The sequence below is a fragment of the Arthroderma uncinatum genome, assembly GCF_011692745.1.
Source record: "Arthroderma uncinatum strain CBS 119779 chromosome Unknown scaffold1, whole genome shotgun sequence".
Lineage (NCBI taxonomy): Eukaryota > Fungi > Ascomycota > Eurotiomycetes > Onygenales > Arthrodermataceae > Arthroderma > Arthroderma uncinatum.
The window spans coordinates 1,885,669-1,909,824 of record NW_022983863.1 but is presented as its reverse complement, the minus strand read 5'-3'; the positions used below and the strand labels follow the sequence as shown (position 1 = coordinate 1,909,824).

At 47.7% G+C, this 24,156-nt stretch overlaps 7 protein-coding genes across 7 annotated transcripts; 4 read left to right on the top strand and 3 right to left on the bottom strand.

Moving 5' to 3' along the window:
• Nucleotides 1–54: 54 nt before the first annotated feature.
• On the top strand, nt 55–3,572 carry GIQ15_00593 (sodium transport ATPase; the record flags this gene model as incomplete). The annotated part of the gene is made up of 5 exons (XM_033548010.1): nt 55–278; nt 332–524; nt 577–671; nt 730–2,665; nt 2,730–3,572. The coding sequence occupies 5 exons, from the start codon at nt 55–57 to the stop codon at nt 3,570–3,572; spliced, it is 3,291 nt and encodes a 1,096-aa protein (XP_033408961.1).
• Nucleotides 3,573–4,659: 1,087 nt separating this feature from the next.
• GIQ15_00592 (uncharacterized protein) lies at nt 4,660–5,148 on the top strand (the record flags this gene model as incomplete). The annotated part of the gene is made up of 1 exon (XM_033548009.1): nt 4,660–5,148. One exon carries the CDS (start codon nt 4,660–4,662, stop codon nt 5,146–5,148), a length of 489 nt encoding a protein of 162 aa, XP_033408960.1.
• Nucleotides 5,149–8,264: 3,116 nt separating this feature from the next.
• Nucleotides 8,265–11,564, bottom strand: GIQ15_00591 (sterol regulatory element binding protein Sre1; the record flags this gene model as incomplete). Its single annotated transcript, XM_033548008.1, has 1 exon — nt 8,265–11,564. One exon carries the CDS (start codon nt 11,562–11,564, stop codon nt 8,265–8,267), a length of 3,300 nt encoding a protein of 1,099 aa, XP_033408959.1.
• Nucleotides 11,565–12,605: 1,041 nt separating this feature from the next.
• On the bottom strand, nt 12,606–13,547 carry GIQ15_00590 (uncharacterized protein; the record flags this gene model as incomplete). The annotated part of the gene is made up of 1 exon (XM_033548007.1): nt 12,606–13,547. The coding sequence occupies one exon, from the start codon at nt 13,545–13,547 to the stop codon at nt 12,606–12,608; it is 942 nt and encodes a 313-aa protein (XP_033408958.1).
• A 2,248-nt stretch (nt 13,548–15,795) lies between these two features.
• Nucleotides 15,796–16,518, top strand: GIQ15_00589 (uncharacterized protein; the record flags this gene model as incomplete). Its single annotated transcript, XM_033548006.1, has 1 exon — nt 15,796–16,518. One exon carries the CDS (start codon nt 15,796–15,798, stop codon nt 16,516–16,518), a length of 723 nt encoding a protein of 240 aa, XP_033408957.1.
• Nucleotides 16,519–17,166: 648 nt separating this feature from the next.
• GIQ15_00588 (MFS transporter) lies at nt 17,167–19,071 on the top strand (the record flags this gene model as incomplete). The annotated part of the gene is made up of 3 exons (XM_033548005.1): nt 17,167–17,283; nt 17,559–18,004; nt 18,054–19,071. The coding sequence occupies 3 exons, from the start codon at nt 17,167–17,169 to the stop codon at nt 19,069–19,071; spliced, it is 1,581 nt and encodes a 526-aa protein (XP_033408956.1).
• Nucleotides 19,072–19,417: 346 nt separating this feature from the next.
• Nucleotides 19,418–21,513, bottom strand: GIQ15_00587 (para-aminobenzoate synthase; the record flags this gene model as incomplete). The annotated part of the gene is made up of 5 exons (XM_033548004.1): nt 19,418–19,449; nt 19,532–19,880; nt 19,945–20,046; nt 20,107–21,063; nt 21,118–21,513. The coding sequence occupies 5 exons, from the start codon at nt 21,511–21,513 to the stop codon at nt 19,418–19,420; spliced, it is 1,836 nt and encodes a 611-aa protein (XP_033408955.1).
• Nucleotides 21,514–24,156: the final 2,643 nt, after the last annotated feature.

The following is a 24,156-nucleotide window of genomic DNA, read 5'->3' as shown; positions in this document are numbered from 1 at the left end:
CTCGAGAGGACAGAGCGCCAGTATCTGTCCTTGTAGACCCCCCTTCTCTATTGAATGGGCACAGAGACTTCTCAGCCGGATGTCGAGGAACCGACGGAACCTCCTATATGTTCCTCTATCCATGAAGAACCCAATAAACATCAACCCAGCTCTGTCGTAGACCCCCAGGTCGGGGTAGACCGTACACCTGCTAACTACCAGGACTGGCACGCCTGCTACCAGCATGCCCACACTATCTCCATCACAGATACTGCCCGTATTCTACGAGTTGAGCTACAGTACGGACTTTGCCTGTTGTGTTGAATTGACTTGACCTTGACTTTCCCCCAAGCTGGGCCACGATAACACCGTCTCAGCGTATTCAATACTTGGCTAACACTTTCCTCTCCCCGGCCAGACATGGGCTTAGTAGTTCCGAAGCGGCATCTCGCCTTGAGCGGGATGGACCTAACAAGATTAAGAGTGCGGAGGGGATATCCATGTGGAAAATTTTGTTAAGACAGGTGTCGAACAGCTTGACCTTAGTACGGCTCCCTATTCCTTGTATCATTATCAATGCTAATATGTCGAGCCTAGGTACTCCTAATAACCATGGCCTTGTCCTTCGGAATCGACGACTATATCGAAGGCGGCGTAATATCGGCTGTGATTCTCCTCAACATCGTCGTTGGGTAGGTTGACACCCCCCCCTTTTGATTGATATCTCCCTTTGCTTATATTACTATCTAGTTTCGTTCAAGACTACCGTGCGGAGAAGACGATTCTATCTCTCCAGGCTTTATCTGCCCCGACCTGTAAAGTTATTCGTGATGGGAGGATCGACTCCATCAAGGCAGAAACCTTGGTTGTAGGTGATCTTGTCCAGCTGGCTGTGGGAGACATGGTCCCTGCAGACCTGAGGCTGTTTGACGGGATCAATGCTTCTACCGACGAGGCACTCTTGACTGGTGAATCAATGCCTGTGTCTAAGCACCCTGATGCTGTTTTCACCACCAAAGACATGGCTGTGGGAGACCGTACCAACATGGCTTATTCCGGCAGTATCATGACCAGGGGCCGTGCAACTGGAATCGTCATCTCGACTGGCATGAATACAGAAGTCGGTAAAATAGCCCAACTGCTCCGTGACAATAATCTCCAGGCCGAAAACGCCTCCCTTTTTGTTCGAGTCTGGGGCCGATTTAAGAAGAGTTTCGACCAAATCCTTGGTTTGGTAGGTACGCCTTTACAGGTGAAACTCAGCAAATTTGCTTTACTACTCTTCGCCCTTGCTATATTGCTTGCTATCATCGTTTTCTCGGCAAATAAATGGCACGTCCAAGGAGAAGTCTTAATCTACGGCATATGTGTGGCCGTGGCTGTCATCCCTGAGTCACTCATTGCAGTGTTGACCATCACGGTCGCCGTTGGTACCAAATCTATGGCGAAAGGGAACGTGATCGTTCGGAAACTGCAAGCGCTCGAAGCTGTCGGAGGAGTGACCAATATCTGCTCTGACAAAACTGGCACGCTCACCCAGGGCAAGATGATTGCCCGTAAGGCCTGGGTTCCCGGGACGGGCACATTAACTATTCATGACACAAACAGCCCATTCGACCCGAAAAGCGGCTTTATTCAAATCGGAGGAAACGAGATACAGCCGAAAGGCTTTGAGCAAACGTCAGCAATGTCAAAGTTCCTTCGCAGCATCTCCCTCTGCAACCTGTCGTCAGTGTATCATCCTGGCAACAAAACATCAACGGAGGGTTCTTCAACCACTGACTCGAAGGGGGGAGACTGGGTTGCAGTTGGAGAACCCACCGAAATCGCCCTCCATGTTCTTGCTATCAGATTTGATATGGGAAAGCAGGCCGTGCTCAAAAATGATGGCCTAGAGCTCGTTTCTGAATTTCCGTTCGACTCTGCCATCAAGCGAATGACTGTCATCTATAAGCAAACGGACTCGAAAGATGCAGAAGCATACTCTAAAGGTGCCACTGAGTCCATGCTCCCCCTTCTAGCAGTTGACGACGATATGAAGCAAGAGATTCGTGCAAAGGTCGACAGAATGGCAGGCGAGGGCCTTAGAGTTCTATGCATTGCACACAAGACTATACCCTCAGAGACCTTGGATAACCTCCCAGGCCGCAAAGAGCTGGAACAACACCTCGACTTCGTGGGGCTCGTCGGCCTCTATGATCCACCTCGCATGGAAACCGCCGGCGCGGTCCGTAAATGCCATATGGCTGGTATCACTGTTCACATGCTGACAGGAGACCACATCAAGACTGCGACGGCCATTGCATACGAAGTTGGCATCCTCGGGAACCTGATTCCATCTGCGCAAGCAAGCAAATTTGTTATGGGAGCAGATGAATTCGACAAAATGACGGACGATGAGATCGACGCCGTTGAAGCTCTACCGCTTGTTATTGCCAGATGCAGCCCATCTACGAAAGTCCGTATGGTAGAAGCTATGCACCGACGCGGTGCTTATTGTGTCATGACCGGTGATGGAGTAAACGATTCGCCAGCATTGAAACATGCTGACGTTGGAATTGCCATGGGCAAGAACGGCAGCGATGTAGCTAAAGCTGCAGCAGACATGGTCCTAACTGATGATGATTTTGCATCCGTCGTCAAAGCAGTTGAAGAAGGACGCCGTCTGTTTGACAACATTCAAAAGGTATGGGACATTTTTATACCTGGTCATAAATATAGATGGGAAGTTGCTAATCTGTACATTGCAGTTCTTGATGCACTTGTTGATATCCAATATCGCTCAGGTTATCCTTTTATTGATCGCACTAGCCTTCAAAGATAACGAAGGAAACTCTGTCTTCCCACTCTCACCCCTTGAAATCTTATGGGCAAACTTGATCACTTCTTCTTTCCTGGCCCTTGGTCTCGGCCTGGAGGAAGGCCAAGCAGATATCATGTACCGCCCGCCACATAGCTTACGTATCGGCGTTTTCACGAAGGAGCTCATCGTCGACAAGATGATATATGGTACCTTTATGGGTAGTTTATGTCTCGCATCCTTCGCCTCTGTTGCCTACGGTGCCGGAGGTGGTGCGCTTGGAGAAGACTGTAACGAGGGCTGGAATCCATCCTGCGACATTGTTTTCAGAGCTCGTGCTACCACCTTCGCTACGTTATCGTTCCTCCTACTAGTCACAGCGTGGGAAGTGAAGCACTTTTCACGCTCGCTCTTCAACCTCGACCCTGCTCGTTACCCAGGTGCATTCTCTATTTTCCCAACCCTCTGGCGAAACAGGTTTCTTTTCTGGGCTGTCGCTGCTGGTTTTGTGACCTCCTTTCCCGTCATCTACATACCAGTCGTGAATAAACTCGTCTTCAAACACATTGCCATATCATGGGAATGGGGCATCGTTGTCGGCTGTGTGGTCGTTTACATTGCTTTGATTGAAAGCTGGAAGGCAATTAAGCGAGCATTGAAGATTGGAAGCGCCGCCGCCTCGTCTCTCACTATGCATGACGCGGAAATGAGAGCTGGCTTGTTCTTATCCGACAGTCTTCTTACCGAGAGTGCTATTACTTCCCGGGAAGATACGCTAGAGAAGAAGGAGTGACACCAATCAGCGTTCGGGGACGGAAGGGAGGATTAATATTTCATTAAATTAATTCCCAGGGGCATTTATTATGCTAGCTATGATGGCTTATCAACTAAGTCTCCTCTTTTTACTTTTATTCCTCTCCCTCTTGAGTTGAGGTGGTCTTTCTATTTTCTCAATTTCCCGTGGCCCTGGTTTCAACATCCTTGCCTGTTCGACATGCACCGTCATGCTTAGCCATGCTGTTTGTGATGCTTCAATTTTTACACACATATTCAACATATTGTCAATAGTTCTATAGGCTTTTTACATATCGTTTACATTTTAAGTGTGAATTATTTGTTACCTTGAATCATCGATACAAGTTATATTACAAGCCGAACTTATCAACAATCTATATCCAGGAAGCTGGCGCATGCTTGGGTGGCCTCGACTGGTGTTATCATCACTCAGTTATTGGAGCAGCAGTAGCTGTTGAAGGGGGAGGGCTGATGAAATAAGGCTTCCTACACGCCTACCATGCAGATGGCAAACCTCTAAACATTACCTCTGACTCTCTGCTTAAATTCAAGCTAGGACGGCTTACTTCTTCCAGGTATCAGCCCCTATGCATAGAGAAATTGAAAATGGCCGTTGGCTGGCATCATTTGGGGGAGCCCTCCCTCGCGATGTAAGTATAGTTACGGATGGTCTAGCGAGAGCCAACTTCAAACGTACTTTCACGACAATCGTTGGTACTTCGTGCCTCCCTTAGTAGCTTGTCCTGTTAAATACAGGATGTTAATGCTGTTATGTGTCTTCCTCGGGGCGCGTATTATTTACTACTAGGATCCTGCAGTGTCGTGTACACTATGCAAGCCAACAACCGTAGTTGCAGAACTGTCATTTACAATCCTGCTAACTACTGCATTAGAAAAATCCCCCATCTCTGTCGCTTGTATATCAGCCATCCTTCAGCTATCCTTCTCTCAAACGCCTTTCTTAATAATTAACTAGGACTTTACTCCTCAAACCATCTCAAGAATCGTCCTATAACCCAGCTCATTTCGACAATACATTCCTATTTATTTCGCCCGTCAGCCTGACCCCGCTTCCCCTCGTAAGGATGTCCTTTCCCGGGAGATATGACAACGGTGTAAGGGTTGAAGGGAAAGGAGTATACCTGCTCCTCTGGACGACCTCTGCGGAGTTTCAATTCCACTGGGGGATATTCATTGCTATGAGCGAGAAGGTTGGAACTCTATTCCACCAGACCTACGATAGCCAGATATGGACTTTCAGACCGGAAATCAGGGACATTACACAGTCCAGAAGCCTCCTCTGCGCCCTGAAACTTGGTGTCGTTGAAGATAACAGGGGCACATGGATGAATGCTATCGAAGCCTGTGTTCGCGAAACGGAGGTGAAAGGGGAATTTACTTGTCGAACTTGGGCACTGGCAGCCGTTTTCGAACTAGCTGATGGAGGCTTTATTGGCATGATCCCTTCCTGGGATGTGATTTCCAATATCGAGACGGAGGCGAGGTTTTTGGCTGGTGATTCTTATACTACTGGGGGGACGGCAGTTGAGACTAGCGATTATAGTCTCGCCTGAGCGATAACGTACAGTTCAAGTGCGCTCGATCATTGCGGTTTGGTACTATTCTGTGGTAGAAATGAATATGGCTTGGTTTTGCGATCTTGACACGATAAAATATAGGTGTATTAGTACGAGGGAGAAGGAAATAAGAGAGAAACAAATCTGCTAGGTTTGGAAGGGAAAAACCTTTGTAGTCAATAGACAGGCTTTTTGTCCCAAATAAGCATCTCCGCTTCTAGCTCCTCCTTGTAATTCTTATCGAAGGCAAAACCTAGGTCCTGTTCCCGCTGCTTGTCACCCATATATGGCCACATCGCCCGGGTAAACTCCCAGTATTCTGGCTTAAAACATGCACTCTCCCAGTCGATAATACCTGACAATTTTCCCGAATGAACAAACAGATTGGAAAGATGCAGGTCAGAGTGAGTAAAGCATATGTTATGGTGGTTCTTGTATAAGGACAAAAGAGGATATTCATCCCTTAGCCCTTCAAGCCCCTCGGTGAGCATATTAGTAAATGCGTCTTTTGTCTTATAAGGGCCCCATATACTGCCTGTATCAGTCCGATGATCTGTAGTTGGGCCGCCCAAAGTGTTGCAAATGAGGTACGGAAGGTGGGTATTTTGGATTTGGCGATACTGCAAAATATATTCCTTGAGGTCTTTTGACAGCTGAATACGCTCCTTATACGTCATACGATAATAAACGGTGTCGACTGGAACACCTGGAACTCTTGACATGATAAGATATCCTACTTCGTGTTCATCCTTGACAAAGCCAATTAGCTGGGGAGCCGGCACTGTCGTTTGCTTCTCAATAAGGAGAAGGGCATTGGCCTCATTCTCCATCACTCTGTGTCCACGTTTCAAGCATAGGCCGAAGGGAAGACACTTAAAAGATTCATCACCCTGGGGATTCCAACGATTTACTGCTTGGATAATAAGCTTGGTGAGATTTAACCGGAGGAACTGTGGGAGCATATAAAATAGCCCCCGTAGAATGCGCCGGCTAAATACTCTAACCGGACCAGTATCTAAAATAGGAGTCAGCTCAGTCTTTTTAGACCACCAATAAAAGTATAAAGGCGTGACTGACACTCGCCATCTATATGCCACCCAGCCTGTATTTGATTCTCGATGTTCAAATAATATGTGAAAGTAGAAACTCGCTTATGGATCTCAAGTAGAAAACCCTCGGGTAGAGGAAGGCGAGTATGATCTGGAGTTGACGGCATAGTAGAGAATTTGCAGTTATTTTGGAGTCCAGGAATAACAAAACGGCTGGGTGTCGTTTTGCGTATGTTCCACTGCAAGCGAGGTATATAAGAATATGGTGTCGCTAAAACCTCAGTGGGTAGTGATTTCACTCACATGTAATCTTTTGGGTATGGTTTCGTTCTTGAACATTGAGATATATCCGTCTCGAAATGCCCCACGCACAGATGGGCGCATTAGCCAGAGGTTTTTCAGATTGTCTTCAGTACTGTTGCAGGACTTGAGGAAAGAGAAGAGCTTGTCAACCAGCTCTGGAGTTACTGACGCCTCTAGGATTTCAAGCAAGCTGCCCTATGTATTACCATGAGCTGAATTCTAGAGAATAAATATTCAGGGAGAAACATACACCAGGCTGGAGATCTTCATCCTCCAAAATTGAGGGGGAGACGATATAGATTGGCTCAAGATCCTCGGAGTCTCCTGAGACATAACAGATGTTATTCTGGCGCTCTCGCAAAGCGTCCTTGGTATCTGGGGAAATGGAGGCATCGCAGGAGACTTGTTAATATTGATATTAGTACATGAATATATCTAATAACAACCCGAGTCCTCGACCAGAGCGCATACATTTCCCAGCTAGAGAACGCAAATTATGTATCATAGAGCGTAACATATCCTCTAAAGAGCCGTCTGGGCCAATGTCTGAAGCTTTATTGAGAAGAAATTGGCCAGCCTGGTTGCGATCGACTGCATGGTTCAAGAAGAAAAACAACTGTAGATGTTCCCACGCGGAAAGCTGGGCAGAGTAAACAACGTCTCTCGCTGTCCGGAAGAGAGCATCTTCGCCCTCCCTCATGGTCACCATCGGACCAATATAGTTATAGCCACTGCGCTAGTGAGCACAGGGCATATAAGATAGAGCCTGCAGACTCCCCTCGTATCGTGATATGCGTCTAGAGTAGATGTGGTATTGTAGATGTGGTATCTGTAGATGTGATAGTAAGTGAAGGTTGCCCAGGGGAACTCAAATCCTTACTCAGCGTCCTTACTAAATCGGAACGGAAATATATTTTCCCGTTAGTCATCAATCTTAATTAGTCAGCAAACTCTATTTTATCGCCAGCCAAATTGATTTCGGCTTCTTGTTTTCTCATCTTTAATTAATTACTTTATAAAGGTGATACAGAGTAATCATATATATAAATTGTCTGGTTATATTATACGCGTAATATCGCAATTAATTAAAATTAATATAAGAGTCCATGTCCCTTAGAGCTGTAATAATAATATACCCCAGTGTTTATCACCGTCTATTCCCATTCACGCAACCAAGTCCACCAACCAAAACATAAATATCTACCGCCAAACCAAAAATAAGGAGGTATTAATTGAAAAATAGGAAGAAAACGGCAAACCAGAAGATGCTAACTCAGTATGGCTACCACTGGCGGGTGGGATGTGAGATATCCTAAAGGAAGAATTTGGAAGACAAAGGTCGTGGCAGAGTAACCAACAAATGATAGGAAAAGTAGAGTAAAATTGGTTGAGTGATAGGTAAAGTACATCTATGTATTGAAGGAGCCCTTTTTTGTTGAAGAATATAGAGAGTAGGGGCGAGTAGAGAGTGAGTCCGCTCAAGCCTTGATCAGGGGCAAGACCTGGGAAAGACAACGAAAACGGATCAATAAAAATTTAAAACCAAAGCCATTTTATCGTAATACATGGTAAACTGAATAAACCGAACGCCATCGCAATGGGTAATTGATATGTATGTGCAAAGACGCATGGAGGGAAAAGAAGAGATAAAAAAGGTTCAGGAGAAGCCTAGTCTCGTAGCGTTAGAATGAGTCTAGTCGGCGGGTATCTATTTTGCTGTGCAACAGGATGACAGTTTTGGGCCACAGGGGGTTTGTGTGGTCAACGGGGGTTTGTGTGGTCAACGGGGGTTTGTGTGGTCAACGGGGGTTTGTGCTCCTCCGAATCAATGCTGTCATATCCGGTATCGTTGCTGAATGTACTCTCTCTCCTACCCTGTGTCCCATGGCAGCCTCCACAGCCGCTGCTGTTGCCGCAGCTGTTGCTATTTCCACATTCATTATCAGGATTATCGGCGGGAGCCTCGGTGATATCAACGCTCGATTCTCGTTGATGGGTTTTGATACGCTGGATCTTTTTGATATCAATATCGATTCCGGCATTATGGCATGCATCGACGCAATCCTCCACAACCTTCTCCATAAGCTTGGCGTTAAGCCCGGAAGAGATCGGATTGTATGCGTTTCGTACCCAGAATATCAAGTCCGCCGCCATTCGGGCTAGGTCCGGGATAGGAACGTCGTGATAGTCGCCGTGGCCAGTTGTAGTTTCGGAGCCGTCACTTAGGTCTGTTGTCGACGAGTAGACGGAGGATGCAAGGGATGTACATGGCAGTAATCTTTCGTCTGTGGCGGTAATATGAAGAAGGTGGTAATGTGAAGCGAATCCAAGTAGTGTAAGTTCGACTTCATCAACAGGGGCGGCATTGAATTGCCTGATGGCACTAGAAAGAGAGAACGGAGAAGAGGCTGGTTCATCTTCACCTTTCCCTACTTGTCCGCGTAGAATGGCCGCAATCATCGCACAGCGCACGCCGATGAAAATTTCGTCCCGCGCTGATGGCGGAATGGAAGAATCGAGGAAATTCGTCAAACCACATGTTGAACAAGGGTTGTGTAACTTGCCGCTGGGGAGAGTGGCAAGTACCGCATTGATATTTCTAATTCTATCCTCTTCGAAAAACAGGGCTTTCACCACGGTTGCCCTGGTATATGCTGTTGAAGGGACCGGAGCGGAAGTCAGCGCCACATCTAAGCTTCTTTCAAAGGACTTGCGTTTCTCCATTGGGGATTCGACGGACACCAAGTCTAGGGATTTAAGTAAAGCCTCTTGTAATGCGCGGCTAGACCACCATGCAGCGAGGACATCGAGTGGAGAGCGAACCGCAGTGTCCTCGACAACAACGTCTAGCAATGCGTCTTCTCCATCGGTTGCTTCTTGAGTTGGTCGGTTCCAGATCATATTGGTGGCGCGTTGAGTGATCGTATCGGTGAATACCTCATCGCAGTCCATGGATAAGAGGAAAGCAAGATGGCTTGGGAGAGGATCCTCGCCCTTCTTCGGCCCCTTCCGATGCATGCCTTGAGCAAGTTCCCATTGATAGTTCGCCAACATTTTGGCAATGTAATCGGATATCTTGGCCGTCACGGAACCTGGGGAGCCGATCCTCCATAGTAATACCCTGCAATGGAATGCCTTGAGCATCATGCGGGCAGGGCTGCGAGGAAGTGTTCCCGCAGCGAATATGGTGAGCACTAATCTGCTTTTGCTAACCTCTGCATCCCCACCAGTGAGCTGGGCGTCGAGAGCGATATCCCAGGCCTTGACGCGGCCCTTTTCATCATCTGCATTGATTCCAGTAATCATGGAGTATAATTTCCATCCAAGGATACAGCGGACACAATACTCCAGGCAGCGAGAAGTAACAGCAAACCACTCTGGGAAGAAGTTATGGCGAGGCACGCCAACGGTCTGTATGCTCGTGAGCCATGCATCCTGGCGGAATTCTGTAGGTGATCCACCAGCACATGTCTGTTGTTGCTGCTGCTTTTTTTGTTGCTGCGTGCTTCGTACCTTGGGCGCTTTAAGGGGCACGCGGGACATCCTAGGCCTCGAGTTAAAAAGATACAAGAATACGAAAAAGGCACACCCGAATACCAAGGCAGACGTCATGGCAAACTGTGATAGGGCACGTATTTGCCATGAATTCGCCCTGACAAAGTAGAAATTTCGAAGAGCGAGGCGATAAAAGCTGGCTAGGTAATGGATTGGGAGTGCGAATAGCTCCTTTTTCTCCTCTGGGTCGGAGGTTCTATGGTTCTCGAAGCCACCGATCACCATGATACCAGCCAGTGTGCCGAGCATGAACTTGTTGGGTATACCCATGAATTGGCGTCGTCCACGGGTAGTTGTATGCCCATTGGAAACGGTATGAGAGCCGTTGGTGGTGCTGGTGGTTTCCACCGGTGACGACCCATAGTTCTGGGGCTGGTTGTAACTAAAGGAGTCGGCATAATGAGGTTGTGGTCCGGTGGGACGTAGTTGGTTGAATCCATCCGGTGGTCTAAGCAGGCCCTCAGGCGGAAATAGGGGGTTTGGGGGCGAATCGGGTGAAAAATCCCCCGCATGGGAGAAGATATCGGGCGACGAGGTGGCGGCGGAACCTGGAGATACAGTACAGGCGCCTGGAGAGGTCTCAGAACCGGCAACAGTAGGGTACGCAGTCAGATTCACCCCTTGGATTTTTTCTAGCTGACGAAATCTATTCTTCAAGGCAACATTCTCCTCCTCGAGCCGACTATTTCTAAGTTCCAGATGCTTGATATATTCCGTTGCCTTGGATAGGATTGATGCTTTGTTCAGCTTGTTCCCCGACGAAGCGTCCACGTCGTCATCCTCTTCCGTCCTTTTCGAGCTACCGCCATGACGTTGTCGATATGTCAAGCGTAGACTGGGGACGCTGTCTCGCAGCTCGGCAATCTTGTCGTTTAGATTGGCACGGTACCGCTTCTCGATGATATTATGTGATCGCTTCTTTGACGGAGCCGACTTGTCGACCGACGCAGAGGCAGTAGATGGGTTGCTTGGGGAGTCATCTTGGGAGGACTTGCGTTTCCGCCCAAGTGAAGAGGTAGGGGAAGGGGCCAAAGGTGAGGAGGCATCCGACAGTGGCGCCGACTGCTGCTGGTTTTCCTGTGTTGCCAGGGTTGACGGCTGTCCTGGGAACGTGGGGGAGGCAGGGAGCTGGTTAAGCGTGGATGGAGCAAGAACAGAGCTGTTGGATGAACCCGGAGCATGGGTGGATAGCATGGCATCATCCGATGGAAAAGAAAAGGCCGTATGCGGGATGGAAGCACCGGGCATGATAGGCATGTCGAAAGGTGACGCCTTGGTGTCGTCAATAATGTCGTCCCAGCGCATCCACTGGGCCCAGTCCGCGGTGAGGTCGTCAGATGCGGAGAACATCGCCTCTGTATCCTGTCGTTCTTCGCTTGGGTCTGTTGATGGCATGAGCGTAAAATCTATGTGCGGGTCAGCCATGTTTATACTCTCGTCAGCGATGTCCAGGTCTGGCGGTGCAGATTCCGTGTCGTCGAGACGGGGTTCTTTGCCAGTCTCCATCGTGACGAAGCCTTTTTTTCTTGCTATTTCAAAACTGCCGTATCCTGGGAAGCAAAAGAATCCGTGTTTCCAGTTGATGAGACGTGATGGATAATTGAATTAACCGGACTGGAGAAGGGATCTCTCGACGGGTCAAGGGTGTATGTATGCAATATGTGGGAAGATGGCAGCAACAACTAATGACGAGGACAGGAGCTAGGATGGTTCCGGGAGAGCTCTTGGTCTGTCCATAAAGCCAGAGTGAGAGTGTGTGAGAGAGAGAGCCGGAAGACGCCGAAACCAGGGTTGCAAGATAGACAACGGTCGGACGGAAACAATTCCAGCGGATATATCATATAAAAAGCGAACAGGCGAGGGCCTAGACCAGGGAGCCGCTATTCGCCAGGACCTTCCCAGGATGGATGGAGGGAAACAGTGCTCGTAAATAGCCGTTGAGACGCAGTATTAATCTTCCGGGATACTCTCATTATTGCTTCGAGATGTGCGTAGAATGTACGGTGTAAAGTCCCCCAGCCTGTGACGGGGCCAAGGACTGCAGCCCGTCAACCGGCCTGAAATTAGCGTTTCACTGCAATGCTAGTTCCCACGGGGCCGCTGCATGCAACAACCCCTAGTCTTCCATGGGTGAGAGAGAAGTAGCTCGTAAAACGCAGAAGCCGCGAGATCTCGTTCGCCGGAGGTTGAGGTTGAGGTTCGACGTTGTTTCGCGGACAAGTGATATCAGAGAGTCCGGCGGGCCGAGTTGGGAGGTACAGGTTCATGCTGAGGTAAGCACGCTAAACCTGTCCGGGTCATGTGGGTCTGCCTTCCGAAATCGTATGATTTATACTCCCACGCTAGCCTCTTTGGGTCATCTTGGCGCGGTAATTTCACGTGACCCGCCTCTCGCGTGGTCCGGGCGTTTGGCAAGGAAGTTTCCGGGCGCGCGGAAAGTTCCGGCCCTCTTCCGCCGTGACGTTCTTTTTATATCACAGACCAAGGTTACGGAGTACGGAGCATCAGAGAAGAGATCATGATCATTGTTACGTCGGGAGTTGGTAGTTACAGAGCGGCCTCTATGACGGCGACCTCGGCCATAAACTTCTTCACGTTCTCCTTTGCAGCTTCTGTCGGCGGTTCGTACGGTCGTCGGGGCCGCAGCCTCTCTTCCGCGTCTTTGATCCCAGCTGCCTTTGCACTGAATATCGCCGCCGCATACTTGGTCGAAGCGATCCCTGATTTGCATGGCGACTCGGCTAACGCCGCCGTCCGATGCAGCTGCAACGCTTCTTCAACCTTGCCAGCCTTATACAATTCGTATACCTTCGAGATGGTCTTGGGGAAGACGTTTGCAAACGCAGCAATGCACCCGGCCGAACCCACACTCAATCCTCCAATCAAGAAATCAGACTGCCCGCCAAACACAGAAAACGTCTCTGGGGAGAGTTCCGCCGCCAGCCTGGTTATCTTGCCGACGCTGGCGCAGGTAAGCTTCACCCCGACAATGTTCGGATTGCCCCGTGCGATGGCCTTTATCGACTCCGAATCGAGGTCAACTCCGTTACAGACTGCTGGGAAGTTATAAATAACCACCGGCAGTGGAGAACTACCTGAAATGTCGTTGAAAAATGACCTAACCGCGGTCGGCGTGGTAGCCTTGCCGAAATACGCTGGAGGAAGCACCAGGACGTAGTTGGCCCCCGCCGTCACTGCGTCTTGGATATACTGAAGCACCTGGCGGGTAGAATGACCACCACAGCCGGCCATGAGGGGGTAGTCGGGTCCTACGGCTTCACGGGCGGCGGCGATGAGCTCTGCCCGTTCTTCCCGCGTGAGAAGGAATGCCTCTGCATTGGTACCTAGGATGACCAGGCCAGCGAGTCCGGAGCGTGAGAGGTAGCTGTAGTACTTCTTTTGTGAAGGTAGGTCAAGCGTATCGGACGTAGGGTCGAAGAAGGTTACAGCAGGGCACCACACGCCCGCGGGCGGAACTCGGGGGGGCATTGTATGCAGTGAGCTTGCTATAATGCTTGAAGTCTGTTATAGTCAAACGTCTTATCTCTTCCGCAGATACCTGTTCCTCAAGTACTTCGGAATTTGCTGGCATCTCCGAACTCCAAGGACCAAACCATGGAGCAATTGCGGGGGTTCCCGAATATTATTGGCTTCCCCGGCTACTATTTACCGAGACGAACCATTCCTGCCTCTAAACCCTAGTAACAATCTCTCTACTTCCTCACAGTGCTGGTTTGCTGCTAGCAAACATAAAGGGAGGACAGGCAGCATGCAGTGCCACATTATTACATATCTGCTTGTCTACCAAATGGCCTGTGACGAGTCCATCTACGTGTACACTGGGTATAAATATGATACCTCTATACGGAGTAAGAAGCAAGGGACAGGGCCCTCCCTGGTCATGACAATCCCCATCTCTGCCTTCCCGTGTTTTAAATAATCTCTTGGAATTGCTCTCAGTTCATGCTTGCTTATTTGCATACATTCCCTGACGCAGGCTAAGTTGAACTGCAACGGGTCCACCAAACATGAATACCACGGCAATATTTCTGCTCCTGACGACCTTGGCTTTGGCCACAACCCTTCGTATGACTAGACACATCCTTCTACAACCGTAGGCAAGTTCTAACGACCAGTTACAGCAAAAAAACCTCAAACGGTTACAAAACCCTGTCAACCTCCAGGCGGTTGTCGCTGGCTCGGAAGCGCTCCTTTTTGCCGGGGAAGATGTGATCCTGGCCAAAACATCTGCAAGTATGATGATGCAGGATGTGGGTTCTCTTGCTGGAGTGGCCACAAAGCGCTTTGCTGCGATAGGCCCTGTAACTCGTTGGGAGAGATGCAGAATCGCCAGCTTTGATGCAAGTTAGGTCCTAGTTTAGTATGGATTGGAATGTGGTCTAGGGATAAATACTATAGCAGTCCATAATCATCAATCGTATATCTGGGAGATATGTCAAGACAAGGGGAAAAAGAAAACTGCTATGAAAATTTATCATGTCCCCATTCGGGAACAACTGTCCATACCTGATCTCATCTTCATCATAGGCTCGTCCCTTAGAACCACGATGATACAGGCGACCCACCTCCTTGCGGTATTCGACATATTCACGAACTTAACTTTGCGAACGCTGGCATATGAGGACGAAACGAAGCTGCAATCTTATTAGCAGGATGTGGTGGTTTGTCCGGATAGGCATTAACATGCGTTTGAAGCATATGAAACGGGCTGTAGGGTGATTATAGCAACCTCAGAAACCAGAATCCCCAGTTCCTGAAAGCGGGAGCGAGTGGTGATCTCTGATATGTTCTATTCAATATCTCGACATCCACCGACGATTGCGTGGTGAGGAGGAACTTTATATGACTCTTTAGACCTGTAGTTGCTTTTCGGGAAACTGCTAGTTATAGGAGCTCGAACAAATAATATATGGATGCATGTCAAAGTTCTTGCGTTGGCTAGCTTAATAAGGTACCTTGGTATCAATATTCCATACATGCAGCACCAAGCGCTGCATAAAAATGGACCAGAGGCTTGATATCAAGCTTTGCTTCGGGCACCATAGAGAGCTTATTATCTATGGAAAAAAGCTTTTGCTTTAGATCTTAATATAGTACTGATATGTTAAGTTCTCTGTGTTGGGTAGAACTCGGTCGTATAGCCAATGGTTCCCATCGAACACTACGCCTTTTTACCCCGTGCCCAATAGTATATTATTTAAATAAAGGGCCGGAAATATACTCCGTACTTGTATCTGAATATTTATCACGTTGCTATATTTATAATCGACGATCCTCGCCTAACGCTCGCGTAATTCTCGCTTAATATTGTTATTCTGAGGTTCTCTATAACTTCATTCGTAGTTCAAGCAAACTACTATTAGGCAGTGCTTTGATACTTAGTGAGGAGTAATAAGTGTATAAGTAGAAGAGCTTCCCCTATTAAGCCCATCGCGTTTGATACATCGTTTGATATATTATCACAATAATGGCCCAACCATTCCTTTGTAATAGCTGCGAGGCTATACTTCGATTCGACCGCCCTCGGCTCTGCTGCCAGGTTTGTACAGAATACAACTCATGCACTGACTGTCACGTACTTCAATCAGTAGTAGAACCTCATTCGGTAGCTCATAGCTATGCCATTTTCCGCAATGGGGAGGAGGTTAAGGTCGCCCCTAATTCTCCAGAAAGCTACTGGGGCTGCCTTCTAACACCTCTCAAACAACCATCACCAATGCTCTCCCGTCTAATCACTGCAATTTTTACCTACTTCGACCAAACAATCGTCCCATACTCCACGGGCTGGTTTGAGCCTGAAAAGTTCAGTGCTATGATGGCGGCTGCGGGCTATACGCCACAAGAGTTCCCTCCGGTCGCGCATACCCCTGAAGCGACTCAGCTAGAACACCAACAACTCGACGCCTGGCTCACGAATTGGTACCGGGACGTCTCGCTTGATCCTCGCATGGAGACACGCCAGTTCGAGGCTCCAGAACCGCCCTCACCGGTAGATGGTCGCATAAGAATGCGTGACAGCTTCTTCCACGCCCTTAAGTACCCGCAGGTAGAACCGGTGGTCAACGGTATGCCAAAGCTGGCAACGCATGGATTGGAGTATTATTTTGTTTCTACCATCCTATCGAACCCCAACGATGCGGCAATTCGTCTAAATAACATATTGGGGTCAACACCTGACCTTATTGACCCGCAGACTGCGCTGCCTTTCGAGCGAGACTTTATTCCTCGATCCTGTTTCCCACCGGGACCTGATAAAGAATTGATGGAAACGAATCTAAGGCTTCAGGAAGAAAGAATGGCAATACAGGCTCAGGAGGCGCATCTTAGGTTGGAAGCAGAGCATCAGGCAAATCTAATGATAAAACGGGCAATGGACAACGTTAGCGGCGGATGGAGAATTGACAGTAATGGACACAGGTACTACCAGCAGGGATTATAGGGGCTTTGGCCGGTATAGAATATAACTTTCTGTTTCAGAAACAATGTTCCCGAGCGGATAGTTCTTCTCCTATACACTCAACACCATCGATATTGCATTCTATAATATCACAATGGCTAAGCGTACAACAGGTTTCTCCATGGACGCGTTCGCTATACTCGTACAAACTCTTCGAATTCACACTCCGAACACGCGACCGCACACGTATAAAGTCCACTTTTTTGAAAGAGGGACGTATAGAGAGTCCTATATCTTAAGCAACGACTTGGAAGTAGTAAACATAAGCTTCGCTGTTCCTCTATACGACTCTTTAAAGTTGGCTATTTTAGAGGCCAAACCCTTGGCTACTGAGTTTACGTAACGGGGCCTTGCTTATGCGAGTCTACTTCCCAACATCAAGACCCCTGCTTCCATTGAACCCAATTGGACGTCTGAGTGCATGTATTTCATATAACTTGCATCTCACCGTGATAAACTGATCAGGATATGGGAGGCCCTTGACCGGAAAACAGGTGGCACTTGTGCGTCAGCATATACCCATTGTAAGATCGTTTGGCTTGCGCTGCCAGGCATTAGTACCGGCCTCTCCCGGGTGGGCAAAGGGTATAAATCTCGCTGGATATCCCTTTCCTGTGGAACGGAGTCGAGATGGACGCAAATGATCCCCTCAAACAGCCACTGATTTCTCAGGGGGGCGACATGGGTCACGGAGATTCAGCGTTGGCCGTCATCGGCGATAGGCGCATTCAGGTCACTGAGGAGGATGTACGTATTCAGGGCGTAGGGCTTTCTATAGCTCTACGATGCTTATCCCAAGGCACTGGTTCCGATATTGAAGACATCATACTGATACTTGACTGCAGAATAAGAAAATTCGAAGAAAGACTGATAAGGTCATTCTTGCTATCCTTGTTTGGGTATATTTTTTACAGGTATGAAATTCCATGGAGCGGAAATGGTCCATGCCATAAGGACATATGAACCAGAGGTCTTCCCTTAAGATGCAAATATATCATCTAACGGAACTACTTCGTCTTTAGATCCTCGACAAAACAGTTTTAGGCTATGGAGCAATCTTCGGACTTATCAAAGATACACACCTGACCGGAAACCAATATTCCCTAATTGGCTCTATTGGGCCCATAGCTCAGCTAGCATGGCAACCATTTTCGATGATACTTATCGTTAAAGTACCACACCGTATCCTCATGCCAGTTCTAATCCTAGGGTGGGGATTGGCTCAAACTGCGATGGGTGCCTGCCAAAATTATGGTGGCTTGCTTGCTACGCGATTCTTCTTGGGTTTATTCGAAGCTGGTTGTCTACCCCTCTTCAGTGTTATTACTAGTCAATGGTATCGCAGAGCTGAACAACCTATTCGAGTTGCAGCTTGGTACGGCACAAACGGCGCTGCTACCATTGTCGCGTCAGCCTTGTCATACGGACTAGGCCATATACAATCACCACATATTCAGTCATGGCGAATGTGCGTATCAATTCATACAGATTTCAATATACTCAGCTAATTATTGCAGAATATTCATTTTTGTCGGCCTAGTAACCATCATCTCTGCGCCATTTGTTTACTGGAAACTGGATAATGACATCCCATCCGCTCGTTTCCTAACAGAGCACGAACGTGAACAGGCCATCGAACGGCTACGTGCAAACCAGACTGGGACAAGGGCAACAGAATTTAAGTGGTCACAGGTCCTTGAAGCCTTGATGGAGCCCAAAACGTACCTCTGGATTGCAATGAGCCTCCTCCTCAATATTGGTGCATCAGTAACGAATATATTTGGGCCACTTATCCTTAAAGGCTTTGGGTTCGACAAATATCGAACGTCACTACTAAACATGCCATTCGGAGCTGTCCAGGTTGTCGTTATCCTCCTGGCGTCTTACTGTGCTCAAAGGTTCCGGAGCAAATCCATAATTTTGATCCTCTTGATACTACCAGTCATTACGGGATTGGCAATGCTACACTCCCTCCCATTAGAAGGCTGGCATGCTGTACTAGTATTTGCTTACTATCTACTTGCCTGTATATTCGGTGGAAACCCACTCATCGTCACCTGGATTGTTGGCAATACCGGGGGAACGACCAAACAATCAATCATAACGTCACTTTACAATGCTGGTTCCTCGGCTGGCAACATCATCGGTCCGCTCCTCTTTGTTAAAGAAGATGCCCCTCGCTACGTAAATGGATTACGCTCGGTCCTGGGATCCTTTGTTGCCCTCGCTGCTGTTATTGTAGCTCAGGTGATGAATCTAGTTATTCTAAACAAGCTACATCAACGGTCACGAGCTGCGGAGGGGAAAAAGGCGGTTATTAAGGACGTATCAATGAACGACCAATATGCCGATTTTGATGACGCAGAAGATGATCTTGAATTTATAGAACCGCAAGATGCTAGCTACCACCACCGTGACGAAGGGAATCTTGACTTTCCAGAAAGACCCGGGGAAATTAGACGGAGACGATTGGGCGCCAATGCCTTTCTTGATCTGACGGACAAAAAGAATAACGAGTTTATATATATCTATTGATTGAGTAGGATACTTATTGTTTTAGACATTAGTTGTCTTACGGCTTGTGTTCCCGTTGCTCTAATCTATCTAACCAGTTACCTTATGCACCGATACACCCTTTGGAGAATCTAGCTCACTAAGTAAACATAGATATATACATATGTGGGAGAAGAGAATTATTTACTTCAGATTGGCACAACTGCAATAATGCATATAGAAAAGCCCCGGTTATGCTCGCCCCTAGCCAGCAAGGCATGAATCAAAGAAGGGTGCTGAAAATCTATAAAATCCGGCATACTTTGATGTAAAGTATGGCCAGTTATATACCAGCAGAGCACGATCAATGTAAACACTGAGAGGCGCTTCAAGCATTTACACCAACTTCAGAGGAGCGCCCTATTAAAATAATGATCAGTTACCGTTCCCAGAGCACAAATGCACACTTTCAGAAATTTAATGCATAAATGCATTCACGTACCCTGTCGCGGAAGTGCAGTAGCAACAGCGTTGGCTTTGACCATAACCTCATCCCACTCTTTATCAGGTTCACTCAGCCAGGTGATAGCGCCTCCTGCACCGAGTTCGAGGTTATCATCATTTTTGATTACAGTCCGTATAACAACGGATTGATCAACTGTCCCACTGGCGCACATGTAACCTATACAGCCGGAATATATTCCACGTTCTGGTTCCTCTTCAAGAACGTCGATTATTTTGACGGATCGAAGTTTGGGCGCACCTGTCATGGATCCAGGTGGGAAACATCGTTCGATAACTTTGACGCCGCCAACGTTTTTGGCAATGTGCGATTGAATAGTGGTAACAAGCTGCGAAAAATGTTAGAGATGAGGGAACATTGGAAAATAGAACACGTATATGACGGTATCTTACTTGATGTACAGTCTCATAGCTTTCAACTTCAAGTAGCTTTGGAACCTGTATAGATTTAGAAGGGGATATGTTATGAAGGTCGGAACGAATAAGGTCAACAATCTAGCAGAAAAGCAAAGTGGTTAGAAACAGACAAGAAGTATTAGGAGTGGTGCATTTTACCATTAAATTTTCGGCCAGCTCCTTTACATCGGTTGCAAGCTGGACCTTTCTCCTTTCATCTTCCTCCTTATCAGGGCTAACAGCCAGAGTACCTTTAATGGGCTTCATTTCTGCAACACCTTCCCCATCAACAGATATAAACCGTTCAGGGGACGAGGAGAGTATAGCGGTATTGCTAACTGGAAAATTTATAAATGCAGAGTAAGGCGCAGGGTTGCGGCTTCGAAGTGATAGGTATAGAGAATAAGGGTCCACGTCAGTCATTTTGGCTCTGAATCTGGTTGTTAAGGTTACTTCGTATGTTTCACCTTCCTTTATGGCTTGTTGCGCGGCATGGATCTTCCGGCCATATGAATCTTCGTCGTCAATGGCTTCAAAGCTAGGTAATGGTGTTGGATGTGTATATGGTGGTGAAGGAGGCGAAGCGAATAGATCGCGTATATGCGAGAGGAACAACTCAAACTCGGCTTCAGTAAGACCAATGGGCGAATGCGCGTTGATAAATATTCCAACCGGATCCTCATCTCCGCGGCGAATCAAACCAAATGCCATCCACTCCCCTGTGTAGTTATCAAGCCTTAAAACAAGATTGGTAAAGATATGCTGGCAGTCCGGAATAGCACGTGAATCTTCTTCCTTAGCTAGCTTTGAGTATTTATAGCCAGGCAATGATTCACGCTTCATCTCGTAGCCGAAGTAGCCGATCAATCCAACCTGAAGTAGGGGTTGCCCGACTTCTGTTTCCTCCCTAAGCTGATTTGGCTGTACTGGTTCAACATTTTGCTGGATGGTGGACTGTTGGAACTGGTCGAGCCATGACCAGTAGGAGGTTGTAAGTTTCTCAGACTTGACTTGTTTCCCCTGCTGAGAAACAGATAGCCTTCCGGATTGTGACGAGTAGGATAGTGTGAATGCACCGACTCCCAAGTACGAGTTTCTTGAGTGCGCGTCACGGACCTAACAGAGGTGTCAATACAGGAGTAAAATGAAAAAATTACTTATATAACTTACCCTCGCGCTATCTAGCCAAGCCTCGCCGTCTAGGGAAGTGTTTCGTATAATGGTATCAAAAACAGTCTGTGGTGCAGCCCCCTTTCCGAGGCTGGTGTCCTGGATATAATAGGGACACTCCCTATCCTTTGAACTTGAATTCGAAAGTCCTTGATCTGGGTTGAAAATGCCTTGCGCCTCTCGGATGATTGCACTCTTACTCAGAATGGAATCGGGTAATAGACCGTCGCTGGATGCTTTATGCATGATCCCATCACCTAGGGAAGGATTGCCAGACCAAAACTCAAGTACTCTATCCCGGAAATTGTCGATGATTTGTTGACCATGTTTTGAACACACGCTTTCAGGGTGCCATTGAGTTCCATACATAGGGCGGCTAACGTGCTTAACGCCCATTACCACAGGCGTTGTAGGCTCTTCCTCGTCGAAAGTCCAGGCAGTTAGCTCCAGCTCCTTGGGTAATTCTACGAATCACATGGCACAATATTAGTATCTTTTCCTAACACGGTTATATAGGTGGGCTATTTCGCACCATTGAATGGAAGAACGAGACTGTTGTATCTCACGCCGTCGAATTGTTCTGGCAAGCCCCCGAAGACACCAGTGCCTGTATGACTAATTTTGCACACTTGGCCGTGTTTTATGTTGGGTGCATGTATAATCTTTGCACCAAAAGCTGTGCCAATCCCTTGGTGTCCGAGACAAATTCCCAGTATTGGTATATTAACCTCCCTAATTAATTTTGAGTTGAATCCAAAATCAGATTCTTTGTCAGGGCTTCCAGGGCCTGGGGAAAGGATTATAGCATCCAGATACGGAAGAATTGAATCTTTAAACGTGTTCCTATATGTTTTTGGTCAGCAACCACACACTTGGCCAGTACCCAATAACTCCGGATTTCCCGAGTTTCCGGTTAAACGCATGAATGAACCAACCATGTAAATTCATCGAAGCGAATGACTGCGACGCTCCACTCCGGGCAATCCGTCTCCTCTCCGCTGGAAGTTGTTTGCAGCAGTTGGATGATATTATTTGTATACGAGTCGTAGTGATCTATAATGACAACCCGCAAAGTTTTCGTCATCGTGTACTCAGTGCAAACGGCCAATACGCTCGCCTGGAAACGTTGGTGGTACAACTGCAGAATGGCCTGACAATGCGCGTTCTGACTGGATAAAAATCCCCGGGGGTAACAACTATGTAGAAAAATGCTCTCTCCTCCAGAATCCTGGAAGCGTGGTGTGATATAAACACCTAAATTAGGTCGTAAACCCCGGAGAGAAAAAAAAAATCGGAACAAATGTAAGATCGGAGAGGGCGAAGAGTATACGGGAAAAGTAGCAGATGACGGAGTATCTCTCTTTCACGGGAGCAACAGGGGGTCCTTCGGATGGTCTCAGGTATTCAAAGTGCACACGGACTGCTCACAAACCACCATGATGGTTTCCGGAGAGTTATTATAGGATATTAACCTCTGCGAACCGCCCAATTACTCCAAACACTCATCCGAAAACTCGTCTTCACTTTTATAGTCGCCAGAGACCAAAAACCCGGCGCAGACACGAAATTTTCTAGGACGCCACGTGACCAAACCTTCCGTCTCCAGCAACTTTTCGATGATGCAACGACCAACTTGGAACCATCAACATTACTTTTTAGCTATGCACGTACGGAGTACGAATGCACGCTGGGACCTTTACTAGACAAGGTTGCCTGGCCCCGTGGTGGAGTTTGGAGCTTCTTGCTACAGGCTCAAGAACTACCCGTGGAAGGTCACCCATGGTGGCAGTCAGACCGCTCCGAGGCTCACTACTGTGGAGGAAGATGCCTAACATTTTACTCGCAACTTTAGGCCACATGGACCCCGATATTCAGCTAGCCCTACTGCGAGAGCCTGGTTAGCAGCCGAGGGATGATTGGTGAAGATGGCTCCCGCGTTAAGGGGTCGAGCACCATCTCGGGTAGTGATATCATAACTACGGAAGGGATTCGCCCCATCGATTAAAGGGCGACATCAAGGACATAGCGGTCTAGATACACACCGCCTTGATGATACTACTGATGTTAGTAGGAACTAACCATGCCGTTTCAATCAATATTTTGCCGGCTACCAGGTACAGCATCAAGAAATAGATGTCACACTGACTCACACAACTTGACAGGGGCTTTGGGCCTTTGAGCTGCTCCCTCTTCTACCGAGTTGAACATGGCCTCATCTTCCCTACTAGGCTCGCAAATAGGAGGAGAGAAATTACAAGCAAATGATGATTGGTATGGAAAGATGATTTTCAAGTGACTCCGCGAGATGGCTGGAGATAGCGTCCCTGTGTGTCTATCACCAAGGTCTAGGTGTCGTTCATGATCACTGTATTATTGCCTCGTCAACTTTATCACGGAATACTTTCATTTAGCTACCTATCATATTAACGAGATATAGCCCCCAAGCATCACACGCGAAACATTCTCCTTCGCCAACCGTATGGTATCACGCTCCCCAGAACTTTTACGCAACTCCCTAGCTGCGGGATATGGCTGGCTTCCAAATTGCATGAAGCTAGCTGTTTGAACTTTATAGGTCTTCATCTACTAGGGGGAAACCTAGTCGGTCCCCTAACTTGCATATGGCAACGACTGACCGCGATAGCCGTGGTACAAAACATCGAGTCTGCCAACGGTAGATTCTTGAAGGCGACAGCGGGCACTACAAGCCAATGGGTAGAGCCAGAGAGCTTTACAGATCTTCGCAGATTATTATTTGCAGAAATACTAGGGCTAATATCAGGATTGAACTGCTCTTTATTTGGTTTGTTGAAGAAAGCTTCTAATACCTGTTTGAGTTCTGGAGAGCATCTACTAGTGAGGTTGACTCTTACGAAAGTCTACTACACGGTTCTCCAAGGAACTTTGAAAGAAGGAAGAGCAAAAATTCTCGGCAAATTCCTTGTTAGATCGTCAACCACGACATTTGGGAACATAGCTTTGAGTGTGCTGCAGACAAGCCTTGCTTTGGTTCTAGTAGACGCTTTGCTAGCTGTTGTG